The sequence below is a fragment of the Peromyscus leucopus genome, chromosome 4 (assembly GCF_004664715.2).
Source record: "Peromyscus leucopus breed LL Stock chromosome 4, UCI_PerLeu_2.1, whole genome shotgun sequence".
Lineage (NCBI taxonomy): Eukaryota > Metazoa > Chordata > Mammalia > Rodentia > Cricetidae > Peromyscus > Peromyscus leucopus.
The window spans coordinates 135274890-135296730 of NC_051066.1; the positions used below are offsets into that span (position 1 = coordinate 135274890).

Genomic DNA, 21841 nt, shown 5'->3' on the forward strand with positions numbered 1-21841 from the left:
GGTACCAAAGTGGATTAGTATATAGATGTATATGTGTGTGCACATATATATATAGATCTATATGTGTATGCTCACAAGGTCTTACGTAGCTTAGGATGAACTTGAATTTGGCATTGCAGCACAAGATGTCTTTGAACTCCAGATCTTCCTGCCCCAACCTTCCATGTGCTAGGAGTGTGCCGCCACCCCCGGCTTTGCACCATTGTAAAAACATTTACTTTTATTTATTTAATGAGTATGTTTGTGCACCACGTGTGCATGCAGTATCTGTGGATACCAGAAAAGGCATCGGATCCGCTGGAACAATTACAGGTCACCAAGCAAGATGAGAGCCAAAACCAGATCCTACGGAAGTGCTCTAAACTGCTGAACCATCTCTCCAGTCTCCATTTTTTTTAAAAATGAATAAATGAATGATTAGATGCAGGGTAGGATGGCAATATAGTTGACCACACAGAAGCATGTCCAGGAAGGAGCCTCTAGTCCTGGGCCTTGGAGCGCACGTTGTGGGGAAGCCGGCAGGGGGCGCGCTGGGACAGTGCTGGGCTCTTTCTCCTGTTGTGACCGTTCTAGGGCGGGGTAAGCTCAGATTTAAATTTCGCTCAGCCATCAAGCAGTGAGAGCGGAGGGGTGGGCAGGTCAGTTTTCAGAGAGCAACCAATGGCAACAAGGGGGCGGGGTCTCTGGGTTGCCTGGCAGGCAGACAACCAATGGGACATCCGGGGCGGGGCGGCGAGCCAATAGCGCGGGCTGGTTTGATTCAAAGGTGCCTATAAAAATCTCAGGCGACCGTCGCACACCCGTGGACCCTCGCTGAGCGCCGCCATGGCCGCTCACGCTGAGCTGTTGGACGAGCTTCCCGCGGCCTGCCTGTCGCCGTGCGGACCGCCCAACCCCGCCGAGCTGTTCAGCGAGGCGCGGCGCCTGGCTCTCGAGCAGCTGCTGGCCGGCGGCCCCAACGCCTGGGCCGCCTTCCTGCGGCGCGAGCGGCTGGGCCGCTTCCTCAACGCCGATGAGGTGCGAGCCGTTCTGAGTGCCGCCGAGCGGCCGGGCGAGGACGGCGCGGCGGTGGCCGAGGACTCGTTCGGCTCCTCTCACGACTGCTCGTCGGGCACCTACTTTCCCGAGCAGTCGGACCTGGAGCCGCCGGTGTTGGAGCTCGGCTGGCCCGCCTTCTACCGGGGCGCCTACCGTGGTGTCACGCGCGTCGAGGCGCATTTCCAGCCCCGCGGCGCTGGCGCGGGTGGCCCGTACGGCTGCAAAGACGCGCTGCGCCAGCAGCTGCGCTCCGCCCGAGAGGTGAGCGGTCCCCGGTTGTCCCCCACTCGCCTCCTTTGCAGCTCAATACCGGACCCCCAGCCATCCTTGCGGGGAGTAGGGGAGGAACTTCGGCCTTCAGAAGTTGGAGTCGTGTCGTAGTTCTAAGCCCTAATATTCGTACCCCTGGAACGGGGCCCACTTCTGTTAGTTCAGACCAAAGTGGATTGCAGTATTCCCGGTACGTCCGCTGACAAATAGATTGCACGTTCAGGAGCTTCTTTAGACACGCATTACTAAAGAGTCGCTTGATCGTACCCAGAGAACATTGGGAATCGGTTACTGCCACTCACTCCCACGCGTCTTAATGTTGTAGGCGGATAAATTCGAGCCGAGGCCGTTGACTCCTTATCCTTCTGTGAGTAAGTCTGGTGGGAGATACGTGTTCCGCCTCCCACCTGCCTCCCCCCCCCCCAATGCCTGGGACTGTTCCAGGTTGCTTTAACCCAAGATGCAAATACTTGTGCATTAGATAAGCGTCTGTTTACAATGGATTTTTATCTTAGCTAACACCAACTGCCTGAGTGGCCTGGTGTGGTAGAGGTGGGGGGTAAAGAGTCAAGCCTGCCATACTTGAAATCACGGCAGTGGGATCAGAGAGGAAGAAGGCTGCACTTGGGAGGGTGTGGCTACAAGTTTGCATGTTGGTGAGCACTGCTCAATTCACAGACTTTGTGGCCGTGCCAGGAACATAGTAGGCAAAGCCCCAGACCGTGTCAAGACTTGGTAGGCCTGGTACTACTATATGTCCGGTTGAAGATCAAGTTGGAACTGCCAAGTCTAGGAGCAAGTCTGTTCTCTCTTTTTCTCTTTTCAAGACAAGGTCTCTAGCCCAGGCTTACCTGGAACTCACTCTGTAGCCCAAGTTGGCCTCAATTCCAGGCAATCTCCCTGCCTCGGCCTTCCTAGTGCTGAAGCCAATGTTCTGATACTGTTTCCCGCCCTCCCCTTTCCCCCCAACTTTGCTGTTTGGGGCATGGTATGGCTCTGACTAGAGTAGTGTCAAGCTTGTGGAATTTTGGGTGGGCTGAGGATCCTTTTGATGCTGATGACATTTTCCTTGTGGGTTCAGCACAAAGCTTATAAAGCTTTTGGAAGAGGCTCATTTGTGAACTAAGTGTGCATGCCTAAAGCTCTCTTCCGTGAGGAGAGCTGGAGCACTTGGGACACCTGGAAAAGGACAGAACTGGTCTCCAGGAAGGGCAGAGATGTGGGTTGCTCTAACCCTTTGCCGGCTTGGGCGAGGGGGCACAAGAGCCAGAGGTCAGAAGACAGACTTGCCTTAAAAGGGATCATGGCTGCAGATGAGACTATCTTTCAGGCAATCTGGAGCACATTCCTGGGTAGGGCCTTCTACTTTCCTCTGCACCTAGTTCCTTTACACCCTCGCCTAGATTCTGTATTTGGAAGCTGTGCGGTGCTGCTTTAAAGGTGCTGTGTTACTTTAAATCCAATGAGCGTTTTTTTAGTATGTATGCCAAATTGCATGCTTCCATAGAACCTCCGGGTTGTCACACTGCCAGGGCTGAGGCCACAGGGGAAGAGGTGTGGTTGTTAGCTTGTTCTTAGTTTGTGAGGGATGAGGGATGGGGAGGTTGCTGTGGGTAGTGAGGAAGGGGCTAGCAGAAAATCTGGAGTGATGGTAACTTAGTTGGACCCAGCAGGGTGGAACTAGCCTATGGAGAGGCTAGGGACTAGACCAAAAGTGGAAAATGATGGTCAGGTTGGTGTCCCCAGCAGTAATTCTGACACAAAGGAGTGTAGGTTTAAGAGGGCTGAGGTTGCAAGGAGGCCAGAGATCTCTTGGTGAGAGAAGAGAGTCTGTATAAGGCAGGGTAGGCAGGAAGAGAGTTTTAGGCAGAGTTGTTTGCATTTGAGATATGGTGAACCGGAATGCAAAGTCAAGAGAGGAAGGTGTATGAACATGAGGAAGACTGGAGGCTGGAGGTGTAGCCCAGTGATAGAATGCTTGTCTTAGCATACTTGAGGTCCTGGGTTCAAGTACACCCAGAGGGGGCAAGGGGAAGAAACACAAGTGAAGGAGGTTGATACCTCTGCCTCCCAGTTCTCAGAGATCAGCCTGCCTCTGCCTTTGAGTGCTGGGATTGAAGGTGTGTACCACCGAGCTGGCTGGGACTGAGCCCTATTGGTCTGGACAGGCAGTGATGCTACTACACTGGAATACAGAAAGGGAAATAAGGTGGAGACTGAGTGTTGTGGATAGGAGTTAGATTTAATTTGAGGCACAATGAATTTGAAGTTTGGAGACCATCTCTTAAAAAAAAAATAAGTCAATAAAAATGGTTTTCTCAGCTGGGCATGGTGGCATACCCCTTTAATCCCAGCAGGCAGAGGCAGGCAGATTTCTGTGAGTTTGAGGGCAGCTTGGTCCTACATTGCAAGTTCAGGCCAACCAAAGCTACATGTCGAGGCCTTGTCTCAAACAAGAAAATTGGCTTCCTCTTTGCCCGACAATATTTCTAGTAGTCTAAAATAGTTGTGAGTATTCTGTCCTCTCTACAGAGGATGAACTAAAGCGTGGAGAAGCTAGGTTGCCTCTAGGGAGTGATGGAGCCAGACCTCTCTGCCCAAGGCAGACTAACTACTAACTACGAACCCTTCTAACTACTGTGTCCTGTCCCCAGGTGGAGGAAGACTGTGGGTATGAGGGGGATTAGAGGGCTAATTTGCTGGCCCTCCAATAATTGCTGCCTGTAAAGACGTGCATGGGTACCGGGAGTGGCTGTGTCACTTTGGCCATGTCCTCTGAAGTGCATTACTCGTGATAAGGATGGCTGTGACGGGGCATGTCAGGTGTTTTCAGATGCCTGGTCTGTGTGCCATCTGATGATGGCAAACATTGGAGGCTCCAATTGAGTCCTTTACCAGATTACCTTGAAGTCCGCCCAGCAGCCAGAGGAGGTTGCACTTAAGAACAGCAGGCGCATCTAGGTCAAGTAGCTTGTCGGAGACCATTGTGAGGCAGAGCTGGGTTCAGGCTCCAGTCGGCCTGGCCCCAGGGCCCACACTGTGCTTGCTCGTTTGTTTTTCTTTTTTGAGACAGGGTCTATGTGAGATGAGACTAGTATTAAACTCATCATCCTCTTCCCTCAGCTTCTGGAGGGCTGGAGTGTGCCACCATGCCACATGTAGGACCCACATTTAATCGCTATTCTCCACAGCCTCCCTGCTTCCCAGCAGGCTGGAGGCTTTAAACAGTTTTCTGAAGATTTGTACTCTGAGTTCCCATGTTGCATATCATTTATTTATTTATTTATTTATTTATTTATTTATTTATTTATGTATTTTTTGGTTTTTCAAGACAGGGTTTTTAAACAGTTTTCTGAAGATTTGTACTCTGAGTTCCCATGTTGCATATCATTTATTTATTTATTTATTTATTTATGTATGTATTTTTTGGTTTTTCAAGACAGGGTTTCTCTGTGCAGCTTTGCACCTTTCCTGGATCTCGCCCTGTAGACCATGCTGGCCTCAAACTCACAGAGATCCGCCTGCCTCTGCCTCCCAAGTCCTGGGATTAAAGGTGTGCGCCGCCGCCGCCTGGCCTTTTTTTTTTTTTTTTTTTTTTTTTTAATTTATTTTTATTTTTTTTTTAGAGCTGAGGACCGAACCCAGGGCCTTGCACTTGCTAGGCAAGCGCTCTACCACTGAGCTAAATCCCCAGCCCCCCATGTTGCATATCTTATAAAAGGAAAATGATGATAGCAAGAGCCGGCTGTTTTAGAAGATGGGTGGTTGGGGCTGAGGAGATGTTTCAGCAGGTATAGATGCTTGCCTCCAGGCCAGACAGCCTGACCCCCACTTGTGAGCACTGGAGCTGGGAGCAGTGACACACATAAACAAACAAACAGATAAATGTTTGTTTTAATTGTGGAAAGGAAGACTAGGGTGGCTTGTTTTAAGGGGAGGAGGAATCAACACAGCAGAGACCCACCGGGGAAGGTGGTTCATGACCTTAAGACAACATAGGTCCTGATGTTTAGATTTTATAAATTACTGTGCATTTGTCTGTCTTGGGCAAGATAGACCCAAGCAAGTATTTCTAGTATCTGAAACAAATGTAGAAATCGGGTGGGTGAATGAAGGAAGTTTGAATTTCTTGTGGAAGGTCCCATGTAGTGAGCCCAGAGGTGGGGACCAGGCTGCACCGGACTGGGGTCAGATCTAGTTGCTGTCTCTCTGCAGCTTTATTTGCCCTCAGTGAGGAGATCTGAGCACCAGCCTGCATTCTCTGTGGTGGGTCTGGAAGGAGTCTAGATGCCAGGTTCTGTGATCAGCATACAGCCTAGGATGCCAGGGGCATTTGCCAAACATCAGGATTATCTTTCTGGATGGATGGCTCTGGGCTGGGTTTTCCCAGCAGCTCTCTGATCATAGAGAATCACCCTGGGCATCTGACACATAGTTGGTGTTCAGTAATTTTGGTCTTTTGTTCATCCAGCCTCATGCTCTTGGGGGGATGGGGAATGGAGAGTAGAAAGGTAAACTAAGTAGTTTAGGTGATCCTTGCTGCCAGCTAGTACTTGGCAGAGCTATGGTCCAGAAGCGTCCCAGTCAGGTGCTTCTGATGTGCTTGTTCAGCTATCCCAGGGTGCTGCTTGTTCTTCTTCCCATCTCCCTGCCTTCTCTCCCCCCACTCCCTCCTGTTGAGATGGTTTTGATGTGTAGCCCAATCTAGCCTTGAACTTGAGATCCTCCTGCCTCAGCTCCCCACGCAGTAATATGTTCTGATGCCCAGATATTTCCGGCTCCTGGATGGGAGTTCCTAGGCCAAACTCATCCTCCCAGATTTCACACTCATACTTGTCGTTCTTACCAGCTGCCATTCCTTATGTGCTTTTGGTCCAAAGAGGCCACTTTTGCGGTGACCACACCTTTGGGCATCCTTTTGATGACCAGAGCGTTAGTGGTGGTACTCTTTGCATCATGGAAGAGTCCAGCCAGGAGGAATAGTAGCTGAGGAATCTGCTGGAGGCCCCTGGCACGTATGAGGATGTTCTGAAGGACTGAACTCTGCTGAGCTTGCTCAACCCTCCTCTGTGTCACGATAGAACCTGTGCTGTGGGATCAGTTCCTGTTCCAGATGCCTGGATCAACCTGACAGGCTTTCTCAATCTTGCCACTGTTGGCATTTGGAGTGCATGGTTCTTTGTCCTGGGGGCACTGTCCTGTTCACTGTAAGACACTGAGCATCTCTGTCCCCACTTCTAGACACTAGTAGCATCTCTCTCCTCCAAGTAGTCATGACCTTCAAAACTTGTCTGCAAAGGGACAGTAAGAAGTTACTGCTTAATAGTCAGAATTTCCATTCTGCTGGCAAAAAAAGTTTGGAAACAGTAGCAATGGTTGAACAGCATTGTGAATGTATTGAGTACTACCATTAAACAGTAATTCCATAATCTCCCACTATTTGTCTGTCATTTCATTTGTTTATTCTTATTAATTAATTTTGGGAGGGGTATTTGAGACAGGGTCTCACTATGTAGCCATGACTGACCTGAAACTTGTCATGTAGATCAGGCTGGTCTTAAACTCACAGAAGTCTATTTACCTCTACCTCCTAAGTGCCACCATGCCTGCTTTTCTTTATTCTTTTTGCTAAACATCCATCAGTCAGTAAGAAAGCTGCAGGATTTTTCTCTGAGCCATTTGTATATGTGGGTTCATTTCTCTCAGGAAAAGCAAAGACCATACAAACAGAATATAGTGGGTATACTAGCTTTAAACAGCCTTGATGTGCTGGGTATAGTGGTACATTCCTGTTGTTCTAGCTCTTAAGGGCTAAGACAGGAGGATCCAGAATTGGAGGTTAGTCTGAGGATACAGTAGGACCTTGTCTTGAAAAAACAAGCAGAGGAGGTCCTGATGTAAATGATATCAGCCTCTAGAGGGAAGGTTTCCGTTGTCATCTCCATGGACCTAGTTGTTCCACTTTTGTGTCTGCTCCACAGAAACACTGGCTCAAACAGGAGTCAAGGTCATACTGGTTGTCGTAGCTCTGATCACAGGAAAGGCCCAGCATATCACAGTAGAGGACAGGGAAGAACTAAGATGTGTATACCATGGAGGAGCCTGTGGCTCTCAAGACAAATGAAGGCAAGCTCTATGCTCTGATCCAAAGTGTTCAGAGCTGCATGTGGTCATTTAAGTTCGTATAAATTGAAGCTAAATTAAAACCTTAACTCCTCTGTCATCTCAGGTTCTCTTGGATAACACTGTCCAGAGCAGCATGTACCACTGTACAGCCTTTTCTCTATGGATGATGTGAACACACAATGCTGTATATTCCTACATATACTTGTTTATATTAAAAATGGAATAACATAAAAACAGATCATTGGAGTTATTACCTAAATGGAGAGAGAAGGAGAGGAAAAATAGGAGGGAGCATACCTTTTTTTATAGATTTCATTTTGGAACAGGAAAATGCTTTACATAGTTAAAAACTTAAAGCTCAGAAACAAACCCCCTCCCCCCAACCCAAAAGAAAAGAAAGAGAAAGAAAGCTGCATGGTTTTCCCACTGTTTCCCAGGCTGGAACAATAGTGAAGAAGTACAAATGGAATTGAGTGAAAAACTGCTTCCTGCCCCACTGACCTCCAAGACAGGCGTTGTGCGTGACTACCATTCCCTGAAGACTCAAACCATCACATGGCAATCGGACACCAGCCTATAAATCCTGGGGGAAACAGTACACACTAATAAGTTCAACTTTTGTTATGGAAATTGCATTCTCTTGTTTTTTTAAACCCAGAAGATTATATCAAAGCAGTTGTTTGAGACAGGGTTTCTCTAGGTAGCCCTGGCTGTCCTGGAACTCCTGCAGACCAGGCTGGCCTCAGACTCAAAGATCCACCTGCCTCTGCATCCCGAGTGCTGGGATTAAAGGTGTGTGTTACCACCTCTGTGCTTCAAATATTTTTTTTTTTTTTTTTTAAATCTCAATGAGCAGTTTCAGTCCCATTAAAACATGTAACAAGTGGTGGCTCCTGCCTGTGATTATCTGAAGCAGGAGTATCTTCAATTTGAGACTAGCCTGAGCCAATACCAAGACTTATCTCAAAACAAAACATGAAGCACACTGGAGGAAGCAGTATGCTTGATGTTTTTAACAAGAAAGTCGGTAGGTGATTGATGGTGATGTGCTCAGCATAGAGAATGCAGTGGCCAGGCTTCCAGGCTGTCCAGGCTGACACATTGCTGAATGTATACAAGGCTTTGGCTGAATTCCAAGCATTCTGTACACCTGATCTGCCTTTATGACTCTGGGTGGGAAGGGAGAGAAATTGAGGCACACAGGAAAGGGGTGATTGACATGTGCTTCCTGCTAGAATGTGAACAGGGATGACTGGCCATGAGTGGTCCCGACAGGCTGTGCATGTGCCTGGTCAGAGCCCTGAGAAGCCTGTATCAAGGGCGTGTGACAGCAGAGCAGGCCTTGTTTCAGGGACACTAACCCTCAGGTAAAATGTCTTGTCCGGGCATAGTGGCAGAATCAGGACTGAGACTATGAGTGGCTACCACTGAGGTTTTTCTGTGTGTCAGGAACTGTAGTGGGTTCTCTCATTGGCTGAGTCACCAAAGGGTATGAGATTTTATGCAGAGGTGTTATTTGCATATTCTAGAAGCCAGTAAGACCTAACATGTACCACACTCCTGGTTCTGCAGAGTGGAGGAGCCTGGACCCAAGTCCAGGTTGGTTCTGCAGCATGTTTACATGGCAGCTGAGGTTCACATGGTCCCCTATTCGGTCTAGCTCTGCTTTGTCAGCAGAACTGCAGAAGAGAGAGGGCGTGCTGGGCAGTTGAAAGGCCTTCCTTGACAGTCTCTTGTGATAAGTTGTCCTTTGTGGGATGCTCTACTGATCCCCTCAGGATTACTGTAAGTTCTTAGTAATTGTGAGACCCCCACATTAGACTTGTCTGGAACAATATTTAGCTTAGCATGTTTCTAATGGTGGGCTTTGGGGCACAAAGACCCGGGTTGACGTTTCAGCCCTTGCACTGAACCCATTTTACCTTGAATCTGTTATCCAGCCTTTCCAAGTTTGTGAGCTGGGGGTGATGGTTAACGGGGCCTTGAAATCTCTAGAGATTTTTTTGAGCTTTGGGCTAAGTGGCAGAGGCAGAGATTCCAGTTCTGCCTAATGAGTAGTGTGAGTGGGCTCTATGCTTTTTCTGAGGACCTGTGATCTCTGCTCTTCCGACTTGTGGGCGCTGGTCTGTTGGTGAAAGGGGGTTCTTCTAAGGAACTGATGGATAGGCTTGTGGTTTGTCACTCAAGCTGAAGATAGGGGACTGGACACATGGGTGACCCCTCCAGATGTGGCTTGAGGAAACACAGGTAGTGTGGTATGAATGCCCCTCTTCCCCAGCTTCTGGCCAGCTGGATGCTTCCTCCATGGGTATCTGGCAGATAGGCATGTCCCTATAATAGACTCTTAGAAGTCACCACACTTCTAACCCTGAGAGAAGGGGCCAGCTCCATGCAACTCAGGCTTAGAGAAGGTGGTGCCTAGGGTGTCTGTGGGCACTTTGTGGGGGTGGGCTAGCTACCCCCTAAAGGGAGAGTGGGTTCAGTGGCAGGCGTCTGTGCTGCTTTTCTAGTCCAGGTGTTCTGCATGGGCTCAGCATGCTGCAGCATGAACACTTAGGCCAAGGGAGGTGCTGTGCATGACTACCATTCCCTGCAGACTGGAACCCACCACATGGCAATCGGACACCAGCCTAAAAATCCTGGGGGAACAAGACGCACTAATCAGTTTAACTTCTGCTGTGGAAATGCCGGACAGGACTGGGGAGAGAGGCTAGGTCAACCAGGTCTGTAAAGGACTGTCCCTTCTAAGAGGCAAGAAGCTGCAGGCCTGCTCCAGCTCTGTAGGACTTGGGTGTCTGAAGGCAGGGCTAGAACGGGTATGCATAAGGGTCTAGGGAGGGCAAGCCTTGAAGGAGGAAGAGCTTCTTACTGAAGTTGCCACAGGAGTACTGGTCTCCTGATAAGGGCAGTCTTCAAGGATCCTACTTTAGTAAGAAAGGAGGATGTGCTAGATGCTGGAGAGTCAGGAAAGGAAAACATCCCTTTGCTCTCAGATACCCTGAGTAAGACAGGCCTTCATATTTAGCCTGTGGGAAAGGTTAAGGCTTTAAAACTAAAGATGAACTAAATTGCAAATTAGTACTCATCAGCTAACAAAAGTGTTGCTTGTACACCTGTTTTATTAATTGGGCAATCAAGAACTGTTTGGCAGGCCTTTGTGCTCTGGGCCCGGCTCCCATTCTGCCTCTGGTGGCCCTCTCCAACCCTGCCAACTGGGCTGGGTTCCTAGTCCCTGTTTCAGTAGCCCCTAGGGTGTGTTCGTTGGCCATCACTCTGCGTCATCTGGGTTCTCCTCCTTTCCCATTTGACTAGCTTCTCACCATGGGGACCAGCCCATTGCCTAGCTGTGTGTCGCTCACAGGGGCTCCACTGACCCCTAGAAGGGCCAGCAGGTCTGCATAGTTTTCTCTGGCCTTTCTCCAGGAGCTCTATTCCAATTCTGGCACCTTGGATTCAAGCGCACTCTGGAAGTTTTACTGCTACCTCTGAGTCCGGCTCAAAGATCTCCCAGCAGCTTGTGTGTATTTCTGTGGCCCTGAGCCCATTGCTGGGCTCCTCCATGGCTCCTTTTGCTCCCCTATAGCCTCAGAGCTTCTGGCTGGGACTTTCCTCTTTCAGTCCCTAGTCTTCCAAATAGCTGCAGAAATTTATTAGCCCCAAAGATCCCCATCCCGGCTGGGTTGCAGACACAGAGGCTCCTGGTCCTGAGTTAGAGGAAGTAGGTTCAGGTCTCTACTCTGGAGCAGCATCTCTTCTAGTTTCTGGATTCATCTCTTGGTATGCTCTACCTATGGAGGCAATGTGGGGTAAGGACTGACATGGATTCCATAGCCTTCTACCATCTTATACATCCCTCTTTGCCAGTCACATCCCATGGCTCCCTTTCCTGCATACTGTACGTTCCAGCCACACTGGTATGCACCCTGTCCTTCCCAGCCTCTTCTGTCATCACATGGTTTCCTGTCGGAGGGCCCTTCACTTCTCCAGTGGCTTCTTGTCCCAGGCAGGCCTTGAACTTGGGATCTTCCTGCCTCAACTTCCCAAGTTGCTGAGATTACAGATCTGTGCAGCCAGGCACGGCTCCATATCTCATTCTTGTCTGTGGTTCAGCTCAGATGTCCCCTCTCCCAGGAAGCCTCCTTCCTGTCTCTTTGTGTCTGTAGGTGCCTGCCCTCACAAGGGAGCTGACTTACTGCTCCCCACAGAACGCGTAGGCATCATTTTGCTTTCCTCATCCCATGTTCCGTCAGCCCTGTGTAGCCATCTCTGTGCCCGGGTAGGATCAGCCTGCAGTGGACTCGGGCACCAGCTGCCTAACTGAGCTAAGCCCACTCCAGACTGCCACTTACTTAACCACCACAGCAGTCCTGCCACTCTGCGCTGTTGTTACCCAAACCTTCCAGAGGGCCGTGCTGAGCGCTGTGCCCTGGCTTTTGCCTTAAGCCCTGTGACAGGCCCCAAGTGAACGGGGTAGGTATGACTTTCAAAACAACATGTGAAAGCCATCAGAGCCAATAAGCTTCTGAAGATGCCGCCAATTCTAAAATGCGTCTTTTGTTCCACTCACTGTTCAGGAGGTTTCATGAAGGTCAGGCAGGGAGTGGGCTGGAGGCAGCAGAGAGATACTGCATCATCCCAGGTGGCGCTTGCTTCTCTGGGAGCTGGCATTTCAAAGTCACTCATCTGAGCAGATGGAACCCTGGAGTTAGAAAGGTAGCAACAGTGTCCTATTGCCTCTGCATTTCTTCCTCTCTTAGTTTGTTTCTTAAGATAGACTTTTACTCTTCCAGGCTGACCTCAGCCTCCTGAGTGCTGGGGTTATGTGCTTGCGCTTACATATACCTGGCTTCTGTGTTTCTTTTTAACCCTAAAGGGTTAAGGGGTAAAGACTGCCAGTTACTTACTGTCCCAAGATCTCCACCATGGAGATGAATATCCCATTTGAGGGCCTCTGCTGAAGTAGAAGGAAGGGGTGGCGAGATTTCAAAGTAATCATAATGCTCAGCAAAAGGGTTAATGTGATTCAGAGACAAGGGATCTTTTACTATTAAAGCTAGGAGATGGAGAAGCCCTGACCACTCCCAATTGCAAAACAGCTCCCAAATGCTGGCTTCCTGACTCTCTTTGTAGGGACTTGTTCTAAGCCTGGGTGTTTTTACAGCCCTGCCTCCCTGCCCGGAGTTTCTGCAGGCCCTTGAAATAGGTGATGTGAGGCTCTGCTGCCAGCTGTACCAGCCTCTGTAAATGAGGGAGGGAAGCTCGGGGCTGCCAGTGCCTCCCTTGTGAGGGGCTGTCCAGGCAGCTGCAGCTCACACTGGTAACGTGGGTGGTTGAGAGACACTGAGGGCCTCTTGGACCCTGCACTTTTGTAGTTGTGTAGGTTTTACAGCAGGCCTGTTTTGTAGCTTAGGAAGCAGACCTTCCAAACAGTGATACTCTGCCCATGGACACTTGAGTGAGCATCGGCTCTTAGCTGTGGTCTGGGCGGGGTATGGAAAATCAGTTCTTATCAAGAGGCACACCTGGCTGGGGAGAAGAAAGAACAGAGCTGAGCCAAAGGTCAGAATCTTCAGGAAATATTTCCATTCTTGTCCTGACTGATGGGGAGTATGTGGTGTCGGGAACAGAAGAGGGGGGAGGGTGCTGTGAGCCTCATCTGATCATTTCAAGCAATGAATGGTAATGGATGGAGTCTTTCTAAAACAAGGTAAAAATACTCAGAGAGCATGATCCAAAATCAGACAATAGTAAAAAACAAACAAACAAACAACCATGAACTTGAATATTAATAGCCAAAAAAAGGGCTTCATAGAGAATCTGAGGTGGGTTTTTCTTTGCATTTATTTATAAGTGTGTGTGTACACATGTGGTATGTACATGTGGAGATCACAGAACAGCTTGCAGGAGCTGGTTTTCTCCTCCACCATGTGAGTTCTGGGGATTGAATACAGGTCATCTGGCTTGGTAGCAAGTGCCTTTGCTAGCTGAGCCATCTTGCCAGCCCCAAGATTTTATGTATCAACCTTACAGACAGAAAACTGGAGCCTGACTGGGAAAGCAGCTTGCTCCAGATTCCAGTGTGTTGGTCCGAGACCCTAGACCGCTCGCTAGTCCAGACTGAACCTGGAAGGTGGGGTTTGATGATGGCATAGACGTTAAATGAGAAGTTTGCCAGGGTGGAGTGGGCTGGCTGGGGGACACTGGGGAGCCTTAGTTAGCTGGGCTGGGCTAAGACGCATAAGATATGGGTGCCTGGGTGTCTTTGGGGGAGGAAAAGAGCTAATGGTGGGGGGAGACCCACACTGCTGAGGAAGGGAGTACCTGAGGATGCTATCTGGAGTTCCTTATTCTTCCTTCTGCCTCATCGCATAGGTGATTGCTGTGGTAATGGACGTTTTCTCAGACATTGACATCTTCCGAGACCTACAGGAGATCTGTCGGAAACGGGGGGTGGCTGTGTACATCCTTCTGGACCAGGCTCTGCTCTCCCACTTTTTGGACATGTGCATGGATCTGAAAGTTCATCCTGAGCAGGAAAAGGTTTGTGGGACACCATTTCCAGTTTCCCCCCTGTCAGCAATGTGGCAGAGTACCCATGATCTACAGCGTGGTGGTGGTGGTGGGGCTCCCCACTGACAAGTGACGGAACTGAATTCTCACAGAAAATGGACACCACCTGTGACCTTGCAGTTCCATTCCTAGGTAACTACCCAAGAGGAATGAAAGGCGTGCACACAACGACGTGTCTGTTTATAGATGCTGGAAGTTTCATCAGCTAATAAGTAGATAAACAACACACTGTCGCTTCAGAACAATAGAATATTATCCACCCTTCAAAAGGATTGAAGTACTGACACATGCCACCACATGGGTGAACCTGAAAACATTATAAGTGTGGGAAGCCATACAGACAGAAATGATCATAGGCAATGTGATCCCATGTATATGAAAGACCAGAACAGGGCTGGCTGTAGAGACAGAAGGTAGATTAGCATTGGGTTCAGGGACGTGTGATAGAGGGATGGGTAAGTTTGTAGCTAAAGGGGTACAGGCTCTTTTTTTTTTTTTTTTTTTTTTTTTTTTTTTTGAGGTGTATGTATGAATTACATCTCCATTCAGCATTGAACAGAAAAGGCACAATGGCCGCCAGGTTTCCCAGCAGTGAACACAGACCAGCTGGTACCCAAGCCAGGGCTTGGAGGCTGCTGCCACCTGCCGCCACGGCTCCACTTTGAGCCACAGCGGCCATTTTGGAGCGGTTGTTCTGTCGCTGGCACTGCTCAGTGCTCTGACAGATGTGACACTCATGGTGGCCCAGTCAGGTTAGTGGTCCTGATGCTCTGGGTCAGGACATGGTGAGACCGAGAGCCCAGGCTTGGACTCCGTCCTCCTTCCTCTCATCCCCATGTGCGCAATTGCTGTCACCCACTGCTGCTTGCTTCTCATGACAGAGCCAGAGTTTATGTCTCTTTCTCTGGCATGAAAGTAATTCAGTATCTCAATAGAAGGCCTCAACATTGGCTTAGTCTCTTTGGGAATGAGGTAAGGGAGACCTTTGTTATAGAATTCATGTTTTAAAAAATGGAGCAAGTTGTGAAGGTCAGAACCTAATTTGTCACCATACTCCCGGGCACTTGTTGGCATGAGGGATGTAGCATTCAGCAGAGAAGTCTGCCTTTGCCCCTCCTTCTTTCTGAGAGGCTGACTTAGTGCCCTGTAAACAGGCAGAGAGGTTTACAGGATTCCATCTCTTTAGTGTTCCTTCAGAGTTCCTGCTGGCTGCTTTTCCTAATGAGCAAACCAAGGCTCGGGCTGAGTAAGGTCATTACTAGCTTGTCATTTGTGCCACAAGACACAAATTTATGATAGGGTTGGAACAGGGCTTTGAGACTGAAATGGGACAGCCGTGTGACCCAGCAGTCAACTTGAATATGAGTCTAGGAGGACTCAAGGCAAATGCCAGCTGGGCATGGTAAAGAGCACTGCCATCTAGCCAGGTATTTAGGCCACAACTGCTCTTGGGAAGTGTGGAAGGTGCCAGGGTATAATTTCAAGGTGCTCTTGGGTAATTAGGCTGAGTCTCAGAAGCAGAAAAATGACAGAACTGCCCCAGCTTTGACAAAGCCATTTGGTCTGCTTCGTCAACAAGGCGGAAACCCAGGAATGACTGCTGACTTTGTTGGCTGCTGCCTTCACGGTGGTCCAGAGCCTCTGCAGGAAGTTTAAAGACAGTTTGTCTTTAGAGTGGGTTATTTCCCTCCTAGGTGGGCACCAGACCTTCTCCTAGGCTCGTCTGTGTTGTGGTCTATGCCCTTCTCAGGGGGAGCCCCTGCCCTAGGCTCTGATTGGTTCAGAATTTTGAATCATCCTGTCTACAAGAACCTGACTGCATATTATTGGGCAGGTGTGGAGAAGTGCTGTGTCCACAATTACAGGCTTCCACAATATTCAGATGTGTCAAAGGGAAGGACACAGCCATCCCCAGCCCTACAGATAGGCTGTTTTTATGCTTATTGTGTGTTGACTTATCTGGGAGTCATCGCCTGCTCCATCCAGCACATTCCATGTGCTCATCTATGAAATATTCCAGTTTTTTTAAAGAAAAACTTTACCTTGAAATTAAGATTTATGAAGGGTTATAGAGATGAGTATCTGAGTTTGGTTCCCAACATGCATGTCTCAGAAGCACAGAAGCACATGTAATTCTAGCTCCAGAGTATCTGACACATTCATGTGCATATACCCACATACAGATACTCATAATTTAAAATTTTTTAAAAATCATTTTTAAAATATTTAAAAAGAAGTTACAGAAATAATATAAGGAATTCCTGAATGTTGTGTCCAAATTCTTCAAATGTTAATATCTTCAGTACACATAACAAAATCAGCTTGGAGCTGGGCAGTGGTGGTGCACATGCCTTTAATCCCAGCACTGGGGAGACAGAGGCAGGAGGATCTCTGAGTTCAGGGCAAGTCTGGTCTACAGAGTGAGTTCCGGGATGGCCAGGATTAACCTCTCTCAACCTCTCCTTTCCCCCCCAAATCAGTTTGGTATAGCACTATCTAATCTCCACACTTCATAAATATCAGCTGTGTTTCACACCTGCCCCTTCTCTAGCCCAAGATCCAATCCAGCAGGGCACCTTGCATTCACTAGTGAAGTCTCCCTGGCTCTTATAACCACCATCTTTGTGGTTTGGCATCTGACACTCTTGGAGAACACTAGCCATTGTTCTGTAAATTTGTATTTATCAGATACTCCCTGTGGTTCAGTTCCTATACGTTTTGATAAGAATACCAAAGACATGATCATGTGTCCAGATGTTAGGTTCTTCCTCCTCTGCTCCATGTGGTGTCTTGCTTAGGTTTTCAGTTGTTAGTTACTTTTTTTCTCTAGTCTTTGAGGGAAAGAAATATACTCTGCACCTCTGCTGTTTAGCGTGGTACATGGGAGAGGCTCTCTTTTTATAGAATGAATGAGATTCAAATGATCCTAAACATCTACTATTATTGTGTGTGTGATGTGTGTATGTGCATACACATGAGGTCAGAGGACAACTTTTTGTGTGTCAGGTCTCCCCTTCTGTCTTTATGTGGGTTCCAGGGATTGAATTAGCTTGTCAGGCTTGCATGGCAAGCACTTTAAGATTTATAATGATATGTAACTTCTAGTCTGCTCTAGATTTTCTTCCTATTTTGCATGCTATTATGTATGCATTTGTGTGTGTCATTTTTATGGGAGTAATTGTGCATCCATGTGTACATAGTGTACCTTTTTGGTTACTGTGTACCTGTAGGAAATGTGAACTGACTGATTAATCCGCACATGGTGTGTTAGAGGCTTGCCCTCTGATTACAGCTTCAAACCCCTTCCAGTGCAGAGGTCAGTGAAGTGGGCTGTTATTCCAATTGATGCAGTGGAACAAAAAGTGTGAGTGCCAGGTAGTTTTTCAACCTTTGCTGAATGTTAGTCATTACTAACATACTATCTTTGATTATCTTCTCTCTCATGCTTTGTTTCAAAAATCAGTTTTTGGATTCTATTGGTTTCTTCCAAAGAGCAAACGTTCTTTATAGTACATACACACATGAGCTAAGAGTCTCTAAATATAAGCCAACTGCGGTGGTGCAGGCCTGTAATCCCAGCACTTGGGAGGCTGGGGCAAGGGGATTGCATGTCCCAGGCCAGCCTGGACAGTAAAATAAGGAAGACCTCTTCTGTACATATGAAAAGATGGACTAGATGCAGAAGTAACATTACTTGAGCAATGTCTGACTAGTGTATCATGTGTGCTGTCACTAATGGTGACCCCGTGCTAAGCCACTGCAGACAGGTGTTTTTGGGAAGAGTAAGCTCAGCCCAGTGGATAGTGTCACTGAGTTGGTCATTAATTTTTTTTTCCTCCCACTCCCTGCCCAACAGCTGATGACAGTGCGGACTATTACAGGAAATATCTACTATGCAAGGTCAGGAACAAAGGTTGTTGGGAAGGTTCATGAAAAGTTCACACTGATTGACGGCATTCGGGTGGCCACAGGCTCTTACAGGTATGTTTTTAACAGGTGCCTCGCCAGTTAGTCCAAACCCTTTAGTGGAGTGAGTGCTTGCTTGCTCCTGCCAATGAGAGCCCTTCTGACAGAGTACCCACCCCACCCGCGTGCAGACCTGTGTGTGTGTGTGTGTGTGCGCGTGCGCGCGTGCAAGTTGGTTCATCGCAGTCATCTTTGGTTGGATGTAGATGTGGTAAGAGTCACTTTCTTTTCCCAGTGGTCCACAAAACTGAAGTAAAAGTTAAACTAAGCTTGAGACTTCATAGTTAGAGTCCTGCATTCAAGTCTTGGGCTGGGCCTTTGGGGGAAAACTGGAGGCTAATTTGCCTCAAATCCTGGTTTCCTGGGGACTTGGACCCCACCTACCCTGCTTACTTGAAGGTAAGGACATTTGCAAATGTTATAGGTGGTCTGAAGCTGCTCAGTTACACTTAACTGTTAGGTTTCTACAAGCCTTGTAATGAATACTTGAGTCTAGCAAACACCGGGCATATTCCAGGCCCACCTTGGAAGTCCTACTTTGCCAATAGCATCTTTGGGTGGAGAGCAGGAAGAGGGCTGAAGGGTTGAGGTAACAGTTGCTAGTGCTAATCTCTGGAAGCTGTACCATTCTTACTCACTCTGTGTCATGCTGTGTGCTTGGCTATCTCTCTATTACATTGCCCAGTGGTACGTGCAAGGTAGAGAGTTTGGCGAAAAACAAACCTGTTTTGTAGAGTGTGCATCCCTTAGAAGTTTTGTGTCAGCCATGGTTTTGTGCCAGGTGAGGTAGTGAGATAAGTAGCTCGAGGAACCTTCCTTTCACACAGTAGCACCATTGTTCAGACCTGAGCACAACATGCTCTTAAGACTTCCTTCTACGAGGCACTTATAAATACCAAGGGGACTTACACTATCTCCCAAGGTAGATTTCTTTATACCCAAGAAACTTGGCTCTGAATGGTTTTTGGCTGTTTGAAAACCTATCAATATAAAAACTGCCCTCTGCAAAAGCACTGTCCTACCACCAATGACAGTGATACTCCCGTGTGTTGTGACATGCTACAGCCCTGGGGTCAGGTAGCTCCTTTGTTTCTGTTACCCCATTGTGGTATTCCGAAGACTCTTGGGGTCCGAAGCAGTTCTCAGGCAACATGTGTATTTGTCATGGTTCTTAGTTGCAAGAAATACTTGAAACTGAGTTTCAGGGTCTCCTATTAAAGCTGCTTGCCTCTGGTGCAAAGCTCAGTGGAAGGAGGCGAACTCAGAGTGCAGAGTGAGGCAGCAGCTTGTGGAGGTGCTAGGGTGGGAAGGTGCAGCTGACTAGAGCTCCCCTGGGCCTGGAGGGTGTTGATTAGAACACTGTCTCCTACTACTGCCTTGCTCCTTGTTCTTAGATAGCCTCTTCCTCTTACTTACCCAACCTCCAGCAGCTGCTTCCCAAAGGGAGAGACTCCTGAAGCAGGGACATACATCTCTGAAAACTCACTTGGCCCTTGTGGGGTCACAGATGATGCACTGTGGATGAATTCCAGGGATCAGACACTGGCCATCCTGGACCATATTCCTACCACATTGAGACTAGAGAGAGGGTAGGCATGAAAGGTTTTGTGGGTGGAGACAAGTGTAGGTTCTGTTTCCAGAGGAAGAGGAAGAGATGCTGGACAGTCAAGAATACCAGACTAATGAGCTACAAAATGTGCTGAGCACCGGCATCTTGTTGGAGTAGCCATCTCCACTTGAGAAACTGGAAGAAGTGCCACTAGCTTCCCACTTTGGCATCTCCAGATGATTATCTAACCTTTAAAACAAGGCTGCTGGCCTAAATATTGTGTACCTTCTTGCTAGGCTAAAACTGAGCCTGAGGAGTGTATTTTTGTGTGTGTCAGTTAAACCATAGCCTGCCTCCTTTGTTTCTGACATATGGATTTGTTAGTTCATGGACAGCATGCTAACTTCCAAGTTGCCACTCTTACATAGCAGCTACTGAGAAAACGTAAACTGAGATCCTTTATCTTGACCAGTTTGTGTGTTTTTAACCCTTCAGTTTCACATGGACCGATGGCAAATTAAATAGCAGTAACTTGGTCATTCTGTCTGGCCAAGTGGTTGAACATTTTGATCTGGAGTTCCGGATCCTGTACGCCCAGTCAAAGCCCATCAGCTCCAAGCTCCTGTCCAACTTCCAGATCAGTGGCAAGTTTGACCATCTGGCTGACCGAAAGCCACATTCCAAGGAGCCCACGCTGGGCAACCTGCTGCGCATCCGGCTGGCCAGACTCTCAAGTACACCCAAGAACACCAACCTGGGCCCAGAAGTGCCGCCAGAAGACAGAGCCAAAACCAAGCGCCATGACTCTGAGGCTTCTACCATCAGCGATGAAGACTATTTCTACAGCCACAAGGATCAACTAGAGGATAGCAAGGTAGTTGATGCTGCTACCCAAACAGAGCCAGGTGAAGAGATGGCTGCAGTAAGCCTGAGTGAGGTGGGAACACAGACCAGTTCCAGTGTGGCCTGTGTTGGGATCCAAACCACAGTACTCACAAGGGCAGCAAGCTCCCAGGCCACAGTGTGGTCCAAGTCCACTACCACGCAGACTGAAGCTGATGAAAGCTTCCTTCCTCAGGGTGCCCAGTCTAAAGAAGGGTCACCTGCATCCAGGATGTCAGTGTCGAGATCTTCTAGTTTGAGGTCATCCTCTTCGATGTCTTCCCAGGGCTCATTGGCAAGCTCTGTCAGTTCCCATGTTTCCCTAACAGCCTCTGACATCCGCACTCCTGGATACCCCAAGTACCTGGGTCTAGGCACCCCCCACCTGGATCTGTGCCTGAGGGACTCATTCAGAAATTTGAGTAAAGAGCGGCAGGTGCACTTCACTGGGATCAGGTCCCGGCTCAACCAGATGCTGACCGTGCTGTCAAGGAGAACACTCTTCTCAGAACACTACCTCAGCTACAGTCCTGGAAGCTTTACTAGAGCTTCCATGAACCTGGTTTCTGTTAGGGACATAGCACTTTATCCTCCCTATCAGTGACTGCTGGGTTCAGCCAGCCCTCCCGAGGCCAGCAGAGCCTCCTGCTCCACCAAGCACCACATGTCCCCAGCCACCCTCTTTCACCGGACACCGAGTCACCTTTGAGTTTGAGACTACACATTGTCTGATATTTTTATTTTCGTTCTATAGAAACCATCTGTTGGTTTAAACACTATGGGTACTTTTTCCCCCCTTTTGCACTATTTTAATATTATATCTAAAGACTACGTAGGTATTTTAAGGTTGGTTTGAGAGATAAAATACTGTTTTGTGTGTGTGGGTGTGTGTGTGTGTGTGTGTGTGTGCTGTCTTAGTGCTTTGAATTACCACTTTTTAGGATCAGAATTATATTTAAAAGTTAAACAACATTGTTTCTTAACTGACTTTCTCTTGAATATCTATGTTCTTAGCATTAAATAAGTATAGACAACTTTATGTTTGCCTGGGTTTGTTTTTTCTTTCTAGAACCCTTTTCTTTACCTTTAAGGGTATGTCATAAATAAATGTACCATATAGGTATTTGTGTGATTCTTTTGTTTGTTTGTTTTTTAAAGTTTTATTTATTATGTACCTTGGGGTTTTGCCTACATGTATGTCTGTATGATGATGCCAGGTCCCCTGGAATTGGAGTTACAGACAGTTGTGAGGTGCCATATGGAGTTCTGGGAATTGAACCCTGGTCCTTTGAAAGAGTAGTCAGTACTCTTAACCACTGAGCCATCTCTCCAGCCCCCCCCCCTTTTTTTTAAACAGTCTTGGATAAAGAAGTAAATGATCTAGATTGTAAAGGGGATAATGTATGCACTTAAGAATTAGAAGAAGACAGGCAGTGATGG

The 21841-nt window shown here is 48.0% G+C and overlaps 1 protein-coding gene across 1 annotated transcript; it reads left to right on the forward strand.

Moving 5' to 3' along the window:
• Positions 1-790: 790 nt before the first annotated feature.
• Positions 791-21533, forward strand: Fam83d (family with sequence similarity 83 member D). The gene is made up of 4 exons (XM_028889252.2): positions 791-1299; positions 13807-13974; positions 17861-17985; positions 20015-21533. Exons 1-4 carry the CDS (start codon positions 826-828, stop codon positions 21003-21005), a joined length of 1758 nt encoding a protein of 585 aa, XP_028745085.1. The 5' UTR covers positions 791-825; the 3' UTR covers positions 21006-21533.
• Positions 21534-21841: the final 308 nt, after the last annotated feature.